At 45.0% G+C, this 567-nt stretch overlaps 1 protein-coding gene across 1 annotated transcript; it reads left to right on the plus strand.

Annotated features, from left to right (window-relative positions):
• On the plus strand, nt 1–567 carry LOC131648912 (uncharacterized). The gene has a single exon (XM_058918645.1). It carries the CDS (start codon nt 1–3, stop codon nt 565–567), a length of 567 nt encoding a protein of 188 aa, XP_058774628.1.

Raw genomic sequence — 567 nt, forward strand, 5'->3', positions numbered from 1 at the left:
ATGTCAGTGACTGATTATGCTGCGAAGTTCACTGAATTGGCCAAATTTTATCCATACTTTGATGGGAAGGGTGCAGAATTTTCAAAGTGCATCAAGTTTGAGAACGGATTGCACTCTGAAATCAAGAAGGCTATAGGGTATCAGCAGATCCGCATTTTTCCTAACTTGGTAGACAGTTGCATAATTTTCGAGGAAGATAATGCTGCTCACTATAAGATTGTCAATGACAGAAGGGGCAAGCAGAATCAGCAATGTGGCAAGCCTTATGACGCTCCAGCTGGCAAGGGCAAGCAGAGGGCTGCTCCTGGCCAGAGAACAAGTGGGGGAGATGCTCCTGCTCCGATTGTGTGTTTTAAGTGTGGAAAGGCTGGTCACAAGAGTACTTACTGCACTGACGAGGTTAAGAAGTGTTTCCATTGTGGCAAGACTGGTCATATGATGTCTAAATGTAGACATAAAGAAGTGGTTTGTTTTAATTGCAGCGAAGAAGGACACATCAGAAGTCAATGTCAGAAGCCGAAGAAGGCACAAGCTGATGGTAAGGTGTCCGCGTTGGCTGGTACTTAG

This window comes from Vicia villosa, linkage group LG2 (assembly GCF_029867415.1).
Source record: "Vicia villosa cultivar HV-30 ecotype Madison, WI linkage group LG2, Vvil1.0, whole genome shotgun sequence".
NCBI classification, from domain to species: domain Eukaryota; kingdom Viridiplantae; phylum Streptophyta; class Magnoliopsida; order Fabales; family Fabaceae; genus Vicia; species Vicia villosa.